General features: G+C 42.4%; 1 protein-coding gene across 1 annotated transcript; it reads right to left on the bottom strand.

The window, feature by feature from the left end:
- Nucleotides 1-596: 596 nt before the first annotated feature.
- HNRNPU (heterogeneous nuclear ribonucleoprotein U) lies at nucleotides 597-14,808 on the bottom strand. The gene is made up of 14 exons (XM_065729728.1): nucleotides 13,864-14,808; nucleotides 12,889-13,000; nucleotides 12,671-12,744; nucleotides 10,319-10,458; nucleotides 8,765-8,864; nucleotides 7,591-7,703; nucleotides 6,947-7,210; nucleotides 6,652-6,771; nucleotides 6,086-6,214; nucleotides 5,565-5,733; nucleotides 4,793-5,032; nucleotides 4,112-4,314; nucleotides 2,827-2,898; nucleotides 597-2,459 (listed from the first exon to the last, which is right to left on the bottom strand). Exons 1-14 carry the CDS (start codon nucleotides 14,594-14,596, stop codon nucleotides 2,406-2,408), a joined length of 2,523 nt encoding a protein of 840 aa, XP_065585800.1. The 5' UTR covers nucleotides 14,597-14,808; the 3' UTR covers nucleotides 597-2,405.
- Between the last annotated feature and the right edge of the window lie 2,878 nt (nucleotides 14,809-17,686).

The raw sequence follows: 17,686 nt of genomic DNA, 5'->3' as shown, positions 1-17,686 counted from the left end.
GTGAGCAAGGCAAGTATTTAGACTCATGTATCACATTCCTGAACTAACTGCACCTCGATGGTACTTAGGGTGAAAGCTCTAGGTTTCTGTACCTGAAAACGGGAGTAGTTAGTGCTGAGTACCTTAAGGCAACATTCCTCACTTTAGAAGTATTTTTTAGCTGAAATGTACTCCTATTTCAAGTGTAAGCCACTTAAAGCCCTTCCTCTCCCTTGTGGCATTAACACGGTATGCTGAACAGAGAACAAAACAGCCCAGACTTTTGCATTAAAATACAAACTTTACAAGCACATAGTAAGTGTAGGCTCTTATATTTCAGTTTAAGACTATATAATTTTTATAGAGTACCAAAATAAGCAAAGGATCAGCACTCCATACAAAGTGTTAGGCTCTTAGGAGGAAGGCAGAAGGGAGATGGATTTTAATTACACTAAGATTTTCTTTGCAAGTCTAAAGGAAATTCCATTTCAGCAAAAACAGAGTTGGGTTTGTATTTCCCATATTTCAAGTTCATTAAATAATGCTTCTTTTAAAGACAACTTACATTGTTCTTGTTCAAAGGAAAGGGATGACTTAAAGCAGTATTAACAAGGAGATGGTGCTGTTAATGTTTAATGTCAATATGCAATGTCATCTGCTATAAAGGCTAGAAGAGCAACACAACTTTATCGTTACTTTCAAGGACTATTAGAAATTGACTAATATTTGAGGAAAGTTTCAAGCACACTACACTGCCTCTAGCTCTACGCTGCTGGTAAGCCTCTGCAGCCTGTACAGTGTCCACAGGAACTCCCAACTCCCAGCTGTTGGCAGCAACGTTTTCACATGTACACTGTCAGGCCAACTTAGAACAGTTATGCTTCTTCCCTGGCTCATGGCAGTTAAGATGCAGTAAGTTACTAGCTAACATTATCACTACAGTTTTACAAAAGCATAAGTCTGAACAAAACAGCAGTTAAAGCGCTCTGTTGAACTCCAGGATTAATTCTGACAACTCTCCTCTATTCCCCGTGGTTTCCTCCCCTACTCCTTCCCTAGCTTCTATTTTACAATAAATAGATTAGGTGGATTTACACGATGCAAGTGAAACTCAGAAGACTTTTTGCCCTACACACGTAACCATGTTAAGCTGTGAGATTACACACATGATACACCTCTAACAGAGCAACCACTGGTTTAGATTATTAAAGAAACTTTTTAAAGAAACACAAGTATTTCAGCATGTACATAGTAATGCGTTCAGAACTGTCCAACATTGTCACTTCCATACATTCTCTTCCTCTTTATAGCCTTAAAGGGATTTTAGACCTTGATGGCAACAATCCCAAAACAAGAGTAAAATGAATTTATTTTATTGCAAACAAACGTCTAGAGTTAAATCTCTCCACCCACTTTCTTTAAAGAGAAAAGGAATCAGCAGGCTAAGGAGATACACCCATTTGAGAATTGACACGATTAAAAATTAGATATAAAATGGGTGACTCACAGTTTCATTAGCTTACAAAATGGTGGAGTTACTACTACAAGCACACTAGGTATACAGTATTTTGTGGGGAAGTTATACAGACACACAGCTAACTTCATATAGATCCCATTAGACAACTGGATTTACAACAAGTTTTGTTTAATAAGAAATGGGCAAAGCCAGCTTCTTTTCAGAATCAAAATGCAGAACAAATGGAAAAGAAATTATGGTGGTGTACCTTCACAAGTTTGAGCCTCCACAAGTAACGCAACCAAGTTTTACAACTTTAAGAGCTTCTACATACACTCCACCTTCACTATTTAGCTCCAGGTTTGCTCTTCACCCCCATCTTACTGAGTTTCAAATGTTACAAAAAAAAAAAAAAGTCCTAGTTTATTGCCAGAAACTTTTACCTCCCCTTCCCTCCTCCCCCCCCAAAAGCTTTATAGAGAGGATGGAGTGTAATATGGAGCTTTACATTATATTCATGAGGGCTACGACGGAGCCTCCGCACGAATCTGGTTGCTCACATTTCGATCGTATTGTGACATGACTCACGACTGTTTCTTAGAAATTGGGGTAAATGGGGAAAAAGGAGAAAATTCTTTAATAAAAAGACACCAGGTACAAAGCAACGTTTTACTTTTGTTGTGGTAAAAAAAAAAGTCACATTTTACAGATAAAATGTAGAACCCTGAAATACTGACACATTCTCTTATCGTGCACAATGCTGAGGTTCTCTTACGAATCACTTTAAAACTGCAATTAAAAATGTACAAAAAAAAGAAAAGAAAAAAAAATCAACCCACAAAGCTTCTAAAAAAGGAACCCGCAGGCACTTCCTCTTGTGGAATGTTTAAAAAGTTAGCCTACTAAAGAAAACAGTCGACTTCTTGTGAAGGTTTGGGAGAAATATGTATCAGTTCATTTATTTGGGTATTCAATAATATCCTTGGTGATAATGCTGACTCCATGGCTTCTGACCCCAGAATTGCTGCAATAGATGGATAAATAGTTAATGTGTTATCACGTAACACGTTCCTTACAAAAAAGTTTTTAAAGGGATATCTAACTTCTCCAGGAACCTGAGATACAAATCCTCTCGTTAGCAGCAAATTCCAAAACAACTGGAGGTGGTTAAGTTCACAGTAGTAACACAGAGCCAAATACTTCATGCCATTAAGACTGATAACGATACTTGATATATCAAGCCAGATTAAGCTTTGCAGAGAAAACTATTTATAATATAACTTGGCATTAGAAGATTCTGCTATCCAGTGTTGATTACACATTTACTTCTAAGCATTCTGAAACACTCAACGGTCAAATTAAGAGGGAAAAGTTTAGTAATTACTACTTACACCCTGCTGCCACTGGTTGTAGCCCTGAGATTGGTTTTTGTAGCCACGATTATTCCCCCTTCCTCTGAAGTTCTGCAAGAGGACAACAGTTTTGAACTACTTCATCTGTGGCAGACTTATCAGAAATACAGCAACACCAGTCTCTCTACTGCCACAGAAACATCACATGCTATATCTGATCCTCCAAATAGCAGGCATCAGGTCTGGGTTAAAATATAAAAACATAAAACAGAAGGCCCACTCCAAGCAACCGCTTCTTCAAACTTGGCTGTTTAGTGCTGGAGGTTTTACCCCAGGCTTAGACTACTGCTGTCAATGGTCTGAAAAGCTGGCTAATCCAGTTTTGACTCACCCCGTTTCCAGCTACTAAACTGCACTAGGACAACTAAAAATACTAGAGCTTGCCTATTTTTAGACAGGAAAGACTGTAGTTGCTGCAAGGATGTTATCTGATCAGACAAAAGGATATGGGTCATACAACTTAAAATAGAAGAGTTAGGTCACAAAACTTCAGTACAAGTTCTTGATACTGGTAGATAAAATACTGCATTTCCCATTTGTATTAGACAAACCTGAGCCATGTTTATTAGCTTGGGCTCCATCTGCTGGCTCTTCATAATCAAAATTACATTTTAAGTACTTTCACTGATACTGCGTCAATTTAAGACTGTGCCTAGGACATCTTTGATAGCTTGGTACAAGATGCCAAAACAAAGACCCTCTCCAGAGGTGTTTTCAGAACATTCTCTAAATGCTCCTTGCTTTCCCCTCAACACAGATACACTCTGACCTTAAGGTCAAACAATGGTTACTGATATTGCAGGTCAGAGGTCATGGGGGAATGAAACAAGTTGTTAAGCACACTGAATTTATGGAAATACTTTCTTCTGTATAGCTGTTCTTATCTAGACTTTTGCACACCTTGTGCAGTAACAGTGCCCAGCTCAAGAAGTGCTAGACTATTAAACAAGACATAAGCTTGAACCGCATGGGGCAACTCTACAGTCTACCACAGAAGCTCAGACTATAAACTACTTACAATAGAACAGCAACCCTAAAAGTCTTCAGCATTAACAGGACTAAGATAGTGTTACTAGGAAACCACTGTATCAGTGTTAGCTCTTCTTACAGCTCTAGGCACATATGCTTAGCTATAAAGTTAGATCTTTTGCTATTAAGCGTACCAAGCTTGCCACTACCCACAGCTAACAAGTATTCTCTCATTGAGGACTACTACCTTAGAGTATTGCATAACAACTAGTAACTCCCCCTTCGAAAGCATTACCTGGTTGTAGTTTCCCCTGTTGGGCATTCCACCTCTGTTATAGTTTCCTCTGTTTGAGTAGCCACCTCTGCTAGGAAAGACAGGGCCACGAGGATAAGGATAGCCAATGGCACCGCTGCTGCCGCCGCCGCCGCCACCTCCTCCACCACCACGCTGTGGCATATTGCCTCCCCTCCTGTTGTATCCACCTCGATTGCCTGGGACTACAGAGAAAAGTTTGCTTGATAAAAGCCATGGTTAGGTCTTAAAGCATTTCTTACGTAGTTGAAGTTCAAAATAAGGACTCAATATGAAAGTGAAAAAAAAAAAAATGAGATGCCAAAATTCACTGCACAAGTTTCAACACAAAGATTTCAAACTCCCATTTTTCCATGCTGGCCAAGTGACATAAGGATACAAAATATCCTCTCAACATTCTCCACACGATGAAGCACTAAATCTGTAAGAACTTAAACTGAGCCTCAAACTACATGAGCAGCATAATCTAGGATTTTCTGTGATCACATTTTAAGAATTCAGAAAGTTAGCTTTGCACTGAAGGTCAGGCTATCGACAACTTACTGGAGCCAAAAATCAACGCTCCTCTCATATAATGGTTGCAATTCAAATAGGACAAGCTTTTCCTTATTTTTGCAAAGTAGCTGTTATCTCCAAAACTCATACACTTATTTCTAGGCTCACCTCCTCCTCTGAAGTTGCCACGCATGTTGTATCCACCACGCCCTCTCTGCCCTCTATTAAATTGATTTTTATTGCTCTTCTTGTTTTTCTTCGAGCCAGTGTTCTGTTTCTTTTCTGGCGGAAGAGATTTCTTACTTTCTTCTTTATACTGTTCCAAGAGTTTCTGAGCTTCTTCTTTTTGCAACTCTACATAGATTATTTCATCAAAACATTCTGCTACCTCTGGCAGTGTGAAGTTCCCTATAATTGCAAAAACACTGAGTATTCAGCATCTCCATTCAGCTACAATTCAAGCTGTATTAAACCACCTTCCTCTCATTCTTCCTCCCACCCCCAACACTCTCTCAGCATAGGGACAAAATTACATAATTTGAGCAGTAAAGAAAGGTAAGAGTGACAAAAGAAATAAAAGGGTCTCCATGGAGTTACCAGTACTGTTCCAAACCTTGAAAGCATTCTGCCTATATATTTTTTTTTCTTTTTAAGCCTCCACTCAGAACATCAGTTTCTGCCAAATATGTCACTTAAATAGGGCACTTTATGCCAAGACAGCTTTGTGCATCTGCATGAAGCATATCAGCATAAATGAGTAGTGTTAAGGACTGCAGCAGAGGGAACACAATATAGTGTTGTCCTACAAGTTACAATAGTCTTCCAGTTTTGTTTAAGTACAACTGTTTAAGATAACGTGAATTTTTAGATTTCAGGTTTACTTAATCCTTTAAGCAGATATTCAGCATCCTAAAACACAGTATAGGATTATGTTCCATGCCTTTCATTTTGAGAACTGCATGCTCTGGAAGATCTTTTCCCTCCACCTCTGCCTTCTTTTGTGTTCTTTGCTTGTAGTCTTCATCTTTTGGGCAAACAACAACTGCTTTGCGCTGGAAGCCTGCAAACAGGCACATTTTTCTCCTCTGCGCAGCTGCAGACACATTTGTCTGAAAAAAATGCAGTAACTTACTACACGTAGCTGTCATTGTAAGAGTTAAGGAAGTCAACTTATGGTGTATAGACTTCACCTCTACAAGAGCTTGCATTGAAGTTTACAAATAACTGGACATAAAGAAGCTGCATATTGCAAAGTTACGAACGAGCTCATATCAAAGTGTTACACACTACTCCTCCCACATCCCATAGAAGTTCAGAAAAGCATTTGTAGCAGTATCTCAACTTTGCACATTAAGTCAGTAAGTGAAACAACTGCTATTAAAATACAACTTTAATCCCACTTAACTACTACATTACAGCCTATAACAAAATTCCTTAACAATTTTTTACTGAAGCTTCTACCTGATCCAGAATGAAATTCCGCTTCTTACGAGCTGCAATCTCAATGAATTTTCCAAGACACTGTGGAGCTCGCTGCAACAGTGTGTTAAGTTTCCCAGTGTCTGCCATCTGCCGCTTAAAACCTGCAACCTATAGAGATTGGAGTTATAGTAAATGCTAAATGTAGAAGTGACATTTTCCTTTGATGAATTTATCTTCAAGTGGCTTCAGGGAGTTTCAATTCAACAGCACAAACTTCTGACTCAATTTGTTTACAAACTAAGAATCTAGGTGAACTGATACAGCTGAATTTAAGGTATATTCATGGTATTACTGATTCAAAGCTGCATTTTCTGCTCTAAGGACAGAGACAAACAGGTGGGTAAACATCAATTACTTATTGATTGATACATACTGCAAAAGAAACTTCAGAATCTGGCTATGTTGTCTGAGAAGTCGCTCTGCACAATGAAGTCCTTAACAGTAACAGTCAGACAACGATCACGTGTTTTAGATTATTTACATTGAAAGGAATTCCCTGACAGCCAAAGCTGGATTTACAGCATGTCTTTAAAAGATGAACTTACCATCATTTTGTCCATAATAGTATTTGTCCCGAGAATGTTGTATTTCCCAGGATTTGCTGCTGCGTGTTTAGTCACCCACGTAGTTTTGCCAGCTCCAGGCAATCCAATCATCATCACCACCTATTAACGACACATTCCATATCTGAGATACTAGTTCACGGATCTTCTTTAAGAAGCAACTTAGCCTAGCGAACCTAATGGAAATCTAGGATGGAGAGTTACTCAGTATTAAAGTCTCAACAAAAAGGCAAATTTTCTCTGCCTCAACAACTTTTGAGATAACCAGGAAACTTACCTCACAATCTTTCTTTTGCTCAGGCCCCTTAGGTCCTCGGACCCTGTCTTCCAGGGGGACCTTCTGGATGAAGCTATACTCTTCAGGTACAGGAAAGTAAGGTTCATCCTTCTGACCAAAGTTGAACTCAACTGCACAGTTATGGCAGAGAACATGTGGGAAGAGGGGGCGCCCATCAAGAACTTCCTTACTAATTTTGAACGCAACACCAAGCTCTTGTCCATTCTTGGAATATGAGAGTTCCACTTCATCACCATCAAAATTCTGTTTTACAGACAAAGTATTGGTTTGTGTAAAAACATTCATGCTGTATTGTTAAGGTGCATTAATAATTTCACTACACAAGCTACATTTATTTAACTTCTATAATATTCCTATATTACAAAGGAAATCTTTAAATTGAGAGATAGCCTTTAAATATCAATGGTCACCTTAAGCTGTGATTTTTTTTGAAGCCTTGGAAAACATGAAAAGCATTGATGCAGCCACTGCTGATTATACACACTAAAATACTGATGAGGTGGAAGCAAACAACTTGTCTTGCTCCAAGTTTTTCTGGATCTGGTCTACTACTTCTCACATCAAAGCAGCCTGAAAATTAAAAGATGCTTTTCCTCAAGAGAAATATTTAAGAGAAAACTTACAGCAAAACATCCAATCACATCATTTTCATCAAACTTCTCACCAAAGTCTTCAGTCTCACAATTGCATGTTTTTATTCCTTTTAGAGAATATCCATAAGAAAATTCCTCTTCACCTGAAGAAATTTAAACTTATTAAAAATACATTCGTCTAGCTGTTCAGAAATGCAATCACTTTACAATTACTTTAGTGAACTGCTGTTTAGAATGCTTTGGCATCAATGAAAACAATCTATCACCCCCAGAATAGCTACAGCTGTTTCTTGCATTTGAGAACTCAACACTATAACTTAAAACTGAACAGCAGCGTTTTCTTCAACCTAGTCTTAAATGCTTCATGCTACTGGTTCCAGATTCTTGGTGACAAAGAACTGAACTGCTAGCTAAAGACACGAGTAAGTATTTTTAACCTCTGAAGACCTGTTTGTGCATCAGTATACCTGTAATGCAGTTAGTCAGAAAGGCATTTCTGAATTAAGTCTCCAGTAGCACTTACCCCTCCCCATTTTAAAGGGAGTTTAGCAGACATTCAGCCTATGCGACAGCTGAGGATGAAGCTGCAAGGAACAAGCTAACAGCAAATGTCAAACACAAGAACTCAGATGGAATGAAAATACTTATAACTAGAAAGTTGCTGATAACTGAATGTCCCTATCTGTACACATTTTCCACAGACGTATCTCATCAGCAGCTATTAGTTAAAAATACCATAATTATCTGTTCCCATTTATCTACCGAAGTTGTTGTTTGTTGCTCTAGCCACTTTTAGATTTCTTCCCCCCCCCCTCAAGAGAATAGGAACACAAGTATTTCTGATTTTTTCTTCCCCGATTAAGCCTTAGATATAACCTTAAAAAATAAATTAAAGTCATTGCTATTTACAACACTACACAAAGAGGAGAAATACTTAAAAAGTCAAGTTTAAAGGAACATTTTCCACAACCCATATGGAAAGAATTAATTCTCAAATCACATGCTTTTAAAAATTCTGAATAGTTAACTTTGTTTGGTCTCAGTAATAAATTCCCACAATGTGCAGCAAATAACTCAAGACCCCTTTTCAAAATGGACTACAATCACTAAGATTCACAGCCATTTTTCCTCTGAGTCAGACAGGAAAATTTCAACCACACGGACAACACAGAATGCAGAATTAAATAAATATTTGAGGTCTTACCAAGCAACATTCCACTTGTGTTCAGCGACCAGCCAACACGCACCTCATGTATATCAATGTCTTTTGTGTACAGGTGTTTAACAGGAATCTTTTCTGTAACCTATTTTCAAATTATTCATTAAAAGTTACCTAGAGTTCTTTAAGAATCCAAGGAAAGAAACATAGTAACATCTGGAATCTTTATTCTCTGGTTGCACCTTCACAACAACTTTCTGCTTAAATATAAGACTTAAGTACGTCTGCAAAATCACAAACCAGTCACTAAACCTTCAAATCTCTTGACTAACAGAGATGCAAGATACTGTATAGTTTGGAGCACTTAATCACAGCACTCTCTTGGTAGCCAAAAAACACAACCCTCTTGATACTGTATTAAAGTTACAGCCTACAAGGAATATTATCTGTATCTGTTAAAAATAGTTCTGCTACAACTTTGGGATTAGCACTGAATCACTTGGCCAAAAAAGTGTGGTATTGGATGAAAACACTGTTCTAGACAGACCTGGGGAAATACCACTCTCATTCCTTTTCCAGGGACAGCAGAACTCTGGGGCAAATTGCCAACTACCAAACAACATAACCAGATTCAAAAATCCCACCAAGGAATATTGCATACTGTAGGCAACCAGCTCTTCTAAATGCTTTTATAAAATATCACCAAATTGAAGTGGGAGAATAAGATTACATGGCCATTGTATGACTGGTTTCCAAAAATACTTGTCATGTGACCAAGGAAAAGCTTGCAAAGTAACAGGACAATAAATACTACGCTTCATGATACTGTCCTCCCAAAGTTACCATCACCAGTGAACGGGATCACCATCGACTCAGCATGCTAGCAGTTAGGTTTGAAAGTACAGGAAGGAGAAAACAGAATAGGGGTATATCCTCACCCATCAGAAGCCCACACACATCATAAGCAAGAGGGCTTTAATGCTGCTAACAGTAAAACTATCTGATTTTGTGACTCCCCATTTTCTTCTCTCCCAAGTGGGAGGAATCCGTTTATTGTAAGGCTGACTGCTCTTTTCCATTCCAACCCCTTAAGGGAAACCGCAGCTCTCTGAATTCAAGAGCCCAGCTAAATACTCACATTTGTTGTGTACACAAGGCAAAAGTATTCCAGCTGGAAGGGACCTCTGCAGGTCAGCTACCAAACACCCCGGGTATTCCGTTTTTGTTGTTATTTTTGGTAAATCCAAACTTTTATTTTCATGAAGTACACACAAGCAAGCTCCTAACTACTACTGTAATTATGTTCCGGTGCACGAAGCGCCATATAAAATTCTTGGTTCAAAACTACAACAGGCTGTTATACACCGATGTCAAATGCAACTTCTTAAGAACTTAATTTTAAAAAGAGGAAGCAGTTTTGCAAATTAAGACACCTTGCACTGAGAGCCATTTCTTGGCCTCACTACAGAATGCTCCCTTTAAGATGCCTTCACCTAAGACAGTTGCTATTAAGTAAATACTTATTACATTGTTAAAATAAGACTGAAATAAAGATATTTAGCTACCAAAAACGGCCTCCCACAAAAACTCGAGTCTTACCTTCATCTCAAAGCAGACTTTGCCTTTAGAAACTCCATAGGAAGCTCTCCCCCCAGCCCAAAGGAAAGCAAAGCTTTCCATGGTCAGTGAGGAAGCACTAAACCGGTCTCTTGAGATTTTAAAATGCAGGTCACAGTTATCTGTTAACAAAAATCATTGCTTACTTCAGTTAAAAAAAAGAAAACACCAAGGAACAACAAAGTGCAACTTCCCAATTTCACATATTTAAAGTGATTTCAGTTTTCCAAGGTGATTTTAAGACTAACAGCTGCCATCTGGCAAATGCTAACCATCTTTCAGGAAAAGAATTGAATACATTCTGAAAAACTGATGTTCAGTCAAAAAAATGGAAGGAAATGTAACTTAACAACAAATATGATTTGCAAGGTGCCATCTTTCACAACTAAATTCCCCAGTTATTTTTTTCCAATCTGCAAAAACACTTGACTTCCATCTCACTTATTTCAACCTTTTTTGTCAGCTACTTGATGCAGAATATCTCAAATACACAGGAATCTGCATGAAGCTCTTCAAGCCATTTGCTAGATATCTTTTTATAAAACCTTACTCCTCATGCCTGAAAGCATTAAGTGCAAATGTGTATTTTTTAAGTACTGAAAGCAGTATAGTCTTCAGTGGATATACAGTCCTTCAGCAAGTCCAGTTAGATTAAATCAACAACATAAAGTCAGTTAAGTGCAGATAAGCACACAGCACATGATATGCAAGCTGATTTTGTATTTAAAACGAAAACAAAACCAACCATGATTTGCAGTTTGAACTCAATTATCATTTTAAGAGAACCCTAGGAAACTCTGTTATACAGGCATCTTCAGGGCTGCAGCACTGTAAAGTTTCAAATTTATCTTTCAGTAGCTTTCAAAATGACAACACAAAGTGCCAACATGAGGTGCAGGATGTGGCACCTGAAATCCCTAGAGTAAGGTTCAGAGTTTCTTCTGTGAATTTCTATTTGACAGTTATAAAAAAAAATGGTATAAAATTAGCAACCAGAGTATCTTCTGCCCTAGTAGAAAGTTCGTACGTTGCCCAAGCACACTAAAATGCAGTTGTCCCTGTATTACTGGTAATTCTGAAGCAGAAGGTCTTGTTTGCACAAAGCCATCTGCAGCTACAGTTGGGACTTAAGCATTCCCATTGATACTTCTAACTGTTGCAGGAAAACCAAACAGAAGTGATACGCAGAATAAATATGTGCAGGTTACTTTTAAAGCAGCACATGAGGAAAGAATTTCTAGTCACAGTGCTCTTCTAAGACACAAGAGAAAGAAGCATTTAAGAGCACTAAACCTCTTGTATGTCTGGATTGTCACAGTCAAGAAGGAGCCAAGTTGTTATACAATTCACTCTTTAAAGCTGTGGTTGGTTCCGTGCTTCCAGCAGCCTGCTGACACTTTCAGTTACAGCCTGTCAGGTAACAGAGCTTCTCACTCTAGATATAAAAATCACAAGTAGCTACTAGTCAATTAATGGGAGAGTTAAGAACTCCCACAAAGACAGCTACTCACCAAGTTAGCAGTTAGAAGATAATGGCATATTCAGCAATATAGGTGGCTGTAAACTAATGCCTCTTTCCATTTCAGAACATTTCTCAGGAAGAAAAAACCTGAAACTACTAGCAAATATGCCAAATGAAGCCAAAACTTAAGGTCTCTTTTCATTGCGTTTTAAGAATCCAACAGGTTAATGCATTACCTGAAGTTTTTAATTCTGCAGTAACTTCTTGTACTTACCCTCCAGAACACAAGTTTTAACTTTGGTCATAGTATACTACAGTAGTACTTACACAAATCACCTCCGCATGGACTCTCCGATTACATCAATTAGTTGTTTTTTTTTTTCCAGAAGCTTTAAGCTGATTGTTAAATTTATCAAAAAGCAGAAGAAACCCCAAACTTGCTGATACATAACCAAGGCTTCAGTGAGTTACATAGGAAACTCACTCCATGCATTTTACTACCACAACTACCTACTACTGTAGGTAATTTAAGCAAGAAGTTGAGAAATTGATAATGTATCATATCAAGCTGTTTCATGCATCATCTATATGCACTGAATAGTCAGTTTTTCCATATTCCAAGACCAGTATTTTAGTTAAGATTTCTTCAGCAAATTGTATGCCATGTACTTCCTGGTAAAAATTTAGCTGAACATTGTTAATATGAAGACCCAAGTATCCTTTCATATGCTAAAAAGGGAGGAAGAAACATTTCTATGTTGCTTGGTAACATAAGTCACCCAGCATTTTACCCCACGTTTCTGAAATGCAGGGTTCTAAGATTAAAGACAATACTGTATCTTTGCAGACCAAAGAAAAGCATGGATACTTACAGGTATCAAGACACACCACTGTGTCATCAAAGTGTTCATCTTCTTCTTCAACAGGTGGTTGAGGGGACTTGGCCCTAAGAAAAAGAAAAATTAAAGAAAAAAGAAAGCAAATATTGAAGATAGGCTTAATTCCAGTGCAAGAGAAACATTCTCTGCAGTAAGCCCATCTTACCTCTCCTCATTCATAAAATGGTGCACAGCACTGAAAGCTTATTTACCTGCTGTACTTATTTTCTTCAATGTATTCAAAATATCCACGGCCATGATCTTCACGTGGTCTCTTGACACCCCTCTTCTTCTCACCAGGTTTTTGTTCTGTTTTGCCATCTCCTGCAACAGAATTAATTATTTTAACACCACAAAGGAACTCTTTAGTTGGAAATAAAACCCGACAATGACGCTTCCGACGTCGGAATCCGCATGAGCATCAATGGCAAAACAATAGCAGCCCACGGAAGAACCCCGTTTTTCCAAGTATTAATAATAACACCATCACAAATATATTTTTTCTGGGGACTCCGACCCCATCCGAACTGCGACGGACGCGACCACCGATGCACGGCGAGGCCGAGAGAAAGCCAGGGCCGCCTGCGGGCTCCGCGCATAAGAACGGACACAAAGCAGCGCGGCGCCGCCCGGCCCGCACCCCGCCGCCTCCATGCCGCCCGCAGGGGCACGGCGCTCCGAGCACGACGGCGCCGCCTCCCGGCCGCCGTGCGCGGCGGGAGCTCCGCGCGGGACCGCCCGGCCGCCTGCGGGGCAGGGATTCCGCCTCCGCCCGCCTCCATTGTACCAAGCCTTCCCAGCGCCATCCCGCGGAGCCCCGACCGGAAGTGACGTCACGCCGCCCGGCGCAGCTCGGCACAATACAGCGCGCCCCAGCGGCCCCTCGGCGCCCGCCCGCCCCTCCTTCCCCCGCGCCGCGCACGGCCCCGCTCCCCAGACCCCCCCCCCCCTTCCCCCCCCCCACAGCGGAGCGCCGGGCCCGGCGAGGCCTCGAGGGTACCACGCGGCGCGGAGCGGGGGCGGTACGACCACCCCCCCTCGCCTCCCGCCCTCTCCCCCGAGGGAGGTGCCCGCTCGCGCCCCGGAAACCACCCCGCCGCCCGCCGCCCCGCTCCTCGCGGGGGAAAGAGGGGGGAGGGGCGGGGGGATTAAGGGCTCCCTCCCCCGTTCCCGCCGCGCACACTCACCCCCGACCGCCTGGGCCCCGGGGCGGCCTCCGCCGCCGCCGCCTTCCGCTTTCTTCTGCTGCTGTTGCTGCTTGGCGGGGCCGGCCTGGCCGGCGGAGGCGGCCGCCGCGGGCCCCGAGGCGCCGGCAGCGCTCTTGCCCGGGGCCTCCCTGGCGGCGGCGCGCGGCGCGAGGAGCGGCGGCGGCTGTTGCTGGGGCGGCTGTTGGGCCTGGGGCTGCTGCTCCCCGTGCCCGTTGGCGTCCCCGGCCGCGGCCTCCTCCTCGTCGGCCAACTCGTCCTCCCCCTCCTGGAAGCCCTGGTCGTCTCCGTTCTCGTCCTCCTCCTCCTCCTCTTCCTCCTCCTCGCCGCCCGCCTCCTCCTCCATCGGGCCGCCCCCGGCCCCCGCCCGCTCGCCGTTCTCTTCGCCCAGCTCCATGGCGTCGCCATCGGCGGCCTCCAGCCCTTCCTCGTCGTCGTCCTCCGCCGCCGAAGCCGCGGCCTGGTCGAGGCCTCCCCCCTGGCGGAGCTGCGCGGCGCCGCCGCCGCTCTCGGCCGCCTCCCCCTCCATGCTGCCGTTGCCAGGCTCAGCCGCGCTGCTGGCGGGCCCCCCCCCGCCGGCCTCCTGGTCCAGCGCGGCCTGGAGCCGCTCCATCAGGTCGGCCTTGAGGCCCTTGTCGGAGAGGCGCCGCTTTTTCAACTCCTCCTTCAGCTCCGACACCTTCAGCTTCTTCACGTTGACGGGCGAGCAGCTCATGGCGGCGGCGGCGGCTCGATCCCTGCGCGGCGCGAGGGCGGCTCTGGGCTCGGGCGGGCGGCGGCGGCGGCGGCTGTGGCTCGAGGCCCCGGCGGAAGGCGGTGGGCGGGCGGCGCGGCTGCTTCGTGCGGCTGCGGCAGCTGCAGAGCGGACCCGCCTGGCGCCAAATCCTTTCACCGAGCTCGCGAGGGAGACGCGCCTCGCGGGGCCGAGCACGCAGCACTGCCCGCCCCGCCCCCACGCACGTAGTCCCTCCTTCCCCCGCTCCCCCCTCCCGCTGCCGTAACGGCCGCCCGCGCGCGCTCGTGCCGTAAATACCTATCCGAGAGCCGCGCGGTCTCCGCCGCCGTCGGGCAGGAGGCGGCGGGAAGGGGCTGCACGCGCGGCTGTGGGCCAGGCCCCGGTGCGCCGGCCTGGCTGCGGGGGTCGGAGGCCCAGCGCGGCTGGAGGTGCGTGCGGGCCGCAGCACGGCGCCGCTGCCCTCCTCCCTCACGCTCAGGCCTAGTCTAACAACGCCATATCGGCGGCTCGGCAGCAAAGATTGCGCCTCGAAATAGCTGCCCAGACACAACCTGCTGAAAAGTTACGTAAGGACAGAAGCAGGGCCAGACATCATTTCTCTACGGGCTGCAGCAGTGAGAGGCGGGCATTGACTTGATCTGTAGCCTACGCTTCCAGCGAGCCACAGGGCCAACAAAGGCACTTCAAGTGCATCAACTGTCCTGCACACAACAAGCACTAGTCTGGAGCTCAGCACAGAGATGATCAGCTAACCAGCTGCTGCTAAACAGCTTATACCTTCCCATCCTCTGCTCAGGATTTCCTGGGTCTCAGCCGACAAGTTGTATGGTGAGGATTTAATTTAATAATTTACAAATATACACAGTTTGACCAAAAGTTACTTGGGAATAAGAAAAAAAAAACCACTAGAGAGGGCTACTGATGAACAGAAAGGCAACACCAGTGTGTAATTCTGCTTTAGGGAGGCCAAAGAAAAAGCTCATTTTCACTTATGTTTAAAAAGTTCACAAAAGGGGCAAGCCAAACAACTAAAAGGAGGAAGAAGTCATACTGAATACACACAGGTGCCTTGTACAGGTATACGTCACATGGCCTTCTGAACATTACATTCACACATTACATTTACTTGCAACCAGCAAAAGAGATGAGGAAGCTTCTCTACCTGTACAAGGAAAGTGTTCTCACACACACTGCTGTTTTCAGTCAGGCTGGATTGATTGCTTTTGGAGGAAACATGACTCACTCTGCAAGGTTATCTCAACCCCACTACATAAAGTATTGCAACTCTTCCTGTCTCTGTTCCAATATGTCCACCAGACTTTAAGTGTTCCCTAGTAAGAATCTACTAACTTGCATTCAATCTCACTCTGCTAGGTTAGAGTCTTTTAAGCAGGGGAAGAATGCATGCATGAATACCAGGAAGATCAGTGCACAATCAAGCTGAACAGATATAAATCTGAATACTTGTTCCTTTCTTTGCAGAAGAGCAATCTAAACCTGTCTGAAGTAGTACAAATATATTCTGCCAAAGTGGAAACAAAAATAAAGTTTGTCTGGTTACTGTTGCAAGATAATTTACTGAAACTTATAGAATACAGAAAACTGCATTACATTTAGATGTCATATTTCTGTCCAACATCCATGTTTATTTTTCAAATTTTGATTGTAAAAAAAATAATCAAGAACATACATTGCCAAGTCTTTATGGCTATTTTATCTATATCTTGGAGCTTTACGTTGAAACCTTGATCTGGCCCAGCCCTTGTCACATGTTGAGCCATGTTTCTAGAAAAGCTCCATTGGTGTGGTCTAATAATCCCTCACATCACAGCAAACTTTATGGATTGGTAGATTCTTTTAAGCCAGTTTTAAATCCTTGAAAAATGCCTTAAATTATTACATCTGCACACATTCACAGCACCTGTTAAAAAAATAGCCTAATTCAGAATCAAATCAGAGTTGCAGCCCTCACATGAAATCCTGTTCCTAACAATGTCACGTCTGCATGCTCAGTAACATGCTCATACAGCTTTATACTCCTGTTACCATGGAGAAACAAAACAGCTAACAGCTTTGAGTCTCACTGAGAGATAACTTACCCTAAAGCACATAAAGATTCAAGTACATAAACTAAAGATAACACCAGCCTGAAAAGTGGTGGTTTTGTTGTTTCTAAAGCTGCTAACTTTTAAACTATATACAAGGCTGAACCTTTTTGTTTGTTTGTTTAATGTAGATTAATCCATATAATAGTAGTAAAGGTACTATCTAATGACAGTTACACTGTCAGTGAGCCAAGTGTAGCACTACCTTGTTTTCTGACTAGAGTATGTTGCTACCCATAATTTTAAAAGAAAGAAATTTCAGGTGGTATTTCAGATGCCAGGTGATTTAGTTATGGCAAGAAGAGCAGTTCATGTAAAGCTAAGTGCACAAAGTACACAAAACTGAAGATGTGCAACCTTATGACTGCCTCTTAATCTAAAATACAAATTAAATTCTAAGTTCTTTAAAATTTTCTTATGTATCTGCCTCTGGGAAAACCCTGAAGATAGCCCACGTATCCTCTCTGGGTTCCACGTATAAGAAGCTTGCCTCTGGCCTATGCATACTGTAGAGGTTTAAAAAAGTTAAAAGGTTACAATCTCATTATTGAATCCTCTCTTATTTCAGAGAGTAGATCCTTTAAGTCAGCATTTTCCAGATCATTCAGATATCTTTTACATAAAAAGTTAGTGTCCGTTAATGCAAATTCCTGAAACAAAGTGCTAGAGGAAAGCACTGCTACTTATAGCAATAGCCATATGAAAAATGTAATATTAATGCTGTTAACAATAAATATTTATTCATTAGAATTGGTCTCAAAGTATAAAAAACATTTTTCCTTAAGATTAAAAAAAAAGAAATGACATCTGCCCATAAATAATAGATACAGTTCCTTGCACTTTGTTTACTTGTCATAAAACATTTTCTAACTATGTTACCTCCTAAGTTTGGAGAGTTAGAAGATTTATTTCTCCTCTCAAGTTCAATTTGAGATTCTTTCATCCCACAGCTCTGTCCTTCAAC

Source organism: Cyrtonyx montezumae, unplaced genomic scaffold, assembly GCF_038088225.1.
Source record: "Cyrtonyx montezumae isolate F1298 unplaced genomic scaffold, pur_monq_1.0 scaffold_0, whole genome shotgun sequence".
In the NCBI taxonomy this organism is placed as follows: domain Eukaryota; kingdom Metazoa; phylum Chordata; class Aves; order Galliformes; family Odontophoridae; genus Cyrtonyx; species Cyrtonyx montezumae.
The sequence above is the reverse complement of the archived record's forward strand: the minus strand, read 5'-3'. Positions and strand labels throughout refer to the sequence as shown.

What these genes read in the sequence shown, in the direction of transcription:
- HNRNPU (XM_065729728.1), bottom strand. Translation starts at nt 14,596, where the DNA reads ATGAGCTGCTCGCCCGTCAACGTGAAGAAGCTGAAGGTGTCGGAGCTG. An exon ending in CGGGGCCCAGGCGGTCGGGG is followed by an intron (nt 13,001 to 13,863) that starts GTGAGTGTGCGC and finishes ATTCTGTTGCAG; the next exon opens with GAGATGGCAAAACAGAACAA. An exon ending in CTATTATGGACAAAATGATG is followed by an intron (nt 6,215 to 6,651) that starts GTAAGTTCATCT and finishes CAATCTCTATAG; the next exon opens with GTTGCAGGTTTTAAGCGGCA.